The 2,483-nt window shown below is 50.8% G+C and overlaps 1 protein-coding gene across 1 annotated transcript; it reads right to left on the reverse strand.

Moving 5' to 3' along the window:
• Positions 1-638: 638 nt before the first annotated feature.
• Positions 639-1,655, reverse strand: LOC144168144 (uncharacterized). The gene is made up of 2 exons (XM_077697192.1): positions 1,438-1,655; positions 639-861 (listed from the first exon to the last, which is right to left on the reverse strand). Exons 1-2 carry the CDS (start codon positions 1,653-1,655, stop codon positions 639-641), a joined length of 441 nt encoding a protein of 146 aa, XP_077553318.1.
• Positions 1,656-2,483: the final 828 nt, after the last annotated feature.

The following is a 2,483-nucleotide window of genomic DNA, read 5'->3' on the forward strand; positions in this document are numbered from 1 at the left end:
CGTTTCCTCGCGACGAGGTGGTGCGTGATAAATGGGTCGAATTCGTGCGCTGCAGTGGTCGCCCTGAGTGGGTTGCGAAGAAGAGCAGCGAACTGTGTTCGCTCCACTTTTCAACCGAGTGCTACAGTGAGAACCAGGAATACCTGGCGAGGTTTGGAATGTGTCCCTAATTTTCCAGACCGCACAGCTTGGAAGGACTTCTCGGTGGCCTGCACCCAGGTAGTGGTAGATCCACCGGGCAAACTGCCTGTAGGCAGTCGGCCTGTACCGTCTAGAATGAGAATGAGAGACGGCAAATTTTAAGTGAACATGACAGCTTGATTTGTAATTTATCACTGATGAAAGTGATGATTAGGCAAAGTGAAGCAACAAAACAAAGCAATGGGGGAAGAGGTTCAACAAATGTCTATGCAGAGGGTTGGATTTTATTCTCCCCCTTAACTTTTCATACGAAGTACACCCTGGTTCTCATTCAGTAATGGTGCACTCCCTCGTGTTGATTTTGTGTGCTGCGAACGCGCGGGAAACAAACGCATGACAACAAGCACATTTTGAAGGTACCACAGCGCAATTAGTAGTCGCGGAATGAATGAACGCCACTTGGAAGTAGTAAACCAAGTTATTGGAGCCCAAAATTATTACGTGTGGATGTCCGGGGCGTCCACGAGGCTTGGCCAGTTCTGCCGGAATGCGTGGTACCCAATTTCCAGCGCGTGGATGTTGAGGCAGCCGCGGAGGTACGTGGGGTGTGCTGTAATGCAGGAATCGCCCTCCGGCACCAGGGCGTCGACTTCGGGCACCTCCCTGCAGCACACGGACTGCAGCCTGTCAGTCAAAGGCCGACAGTGGCCGCACTGGCACCTGCGGGAAATGGACCACTGCACCAGGCCTACATGCAAAACACTGCCAGTGCTGGCTTCCGTGACCAGGGCCCGTTTGCCCGAACGCGATAAGTGTGGGAATAAGTTCTCAACTACGACTTTAGCGCTGTCTAGGTAATAAGTCGTTTGTCCGAAACTGATACAAACGCTCGATTAAGGTAATGTTTCCGTCGGGTTTTCTGGCAACCGGCTTATTTGCCGCGGCCGACTTCGACTTATTGGCGTCTTATTCGTAAGTGGGAACTTAATCGGAAACTTATGCGTACGGGCAAACGGGCCCAGGTCGCGGTTCCATTTAGTTACGCTCTGAATCGCCGTTTTCCATCATCGATCTGCATAACAGGTTCAGCGAGCAAAATGAACTCATGACGTTAGGCGTACATGGAGTTCACCTCGCACAGTACAGCGTTATAAAAATGTTGCACCAGGTAGCGCTTGTAACTGCAGTGATGCCGTTACGATTGGACAAATAATGGTGAATTTGTATGCTATCGCCATCGCAGCACCTACAAAACGCTGACATAAAGCTCTTACAATGTTTTTCAAGACAGCTTACCACTCTAAGTTTCCGACGCGTGCGGCCCTGTTGTCTTCAGGGCTGTCGCTTGTGTCGGTGTTGCTTTCGTTGGTGCCGTCTGAATCGCTGCTGCTTGCCAGCGGGTCAAACTTGAAATGGTACCCATTTGCGAGTGCCGCCGCATCTGGCAGCTCTTCAAGCGGCGAAAAATCTTCCTTGTCGCTCGACGACTCGTCGCTCGACTTGCTTCGCGACATCGTGCAGACGAACAAGCGCTGGTAGAGCGTCACAGGTTTTCGCCTACCCACATGATAGCGCCGGCAGTGTTGTGACGTATATTCGTGAGTTTTGGCCGCCCGTGCTCTCCGGGCAGGAAGTGCTGGCAGCCGGGGACGGCAGTTTTCACAGCCTTATATTTCGGTATATATCGTGCGCTCATGTGCTTTAACCACTGTTTCGTGGTTGTTAGGCCAGTAGGTCTCGATCTAACCAATAAAAACATGAAGTAAAAATTTGGTGTCAGTGCTCCTTTAAAGGAGTACTGACACGAAATTTCTCGCTTTCAGTTTTTATGCTGTAAAGAATACCTATTGGCCCAGTAATTACGAAAATCGAACCGAAAGCCGTCAGCCGCCAACACAGAATTAATTATAGCACGTTTATTGCAACCAATATCAAATTTGGTCGCCGCGCGGGAAAATGGGCCGTTCGAAGGCCAGCCTGCAAGCGGGCAGCCTTACGTCACGGTCTCACCCGTGACGTCAGGGACGTTTTTCTTTCCTCCATGCGTTCGCCGCATCGTCTGCTACGATTGTACATGGTCCGCAACTCGCCCGTGCAGTCGACATGTCGTCTGAATCTTCAGACTCGGATGAGTCACTGCCACCCGACAGACAGAACAACTTTATTTGGCCAGGCGATTAGGCCGGCGATGTCTTCGCCGTCGTCAGTTTTTTAATATCACTGCGGCTCGAACCGGCGCAGACCGTGATAGCAACAGCTTGTCGCCACTCTTCTAATCAATCTGATCACGAAAAAGAAGCTCTACATGCGAGAAACTAGATGTTAGTGTGTTGAAAATTGTG

Source organism: Haemaphysalis longicornis, unplaced genomic scaffold (genome assembly GCF_048455015.1).
Source record: "Haemaphysalis longicornis isolate Haplotype H1 unplaced genomic scaffold, Haemaphysalis longicornis Haplotype H1 scaffold_2, whole genome shotgun sequence".
NCBI lineage: Eukaryota > Metazoa > Arthropoda > Arachnida > Ixodida > Ixodidae > Haemaphysalis > Haemaphysalis longicornis.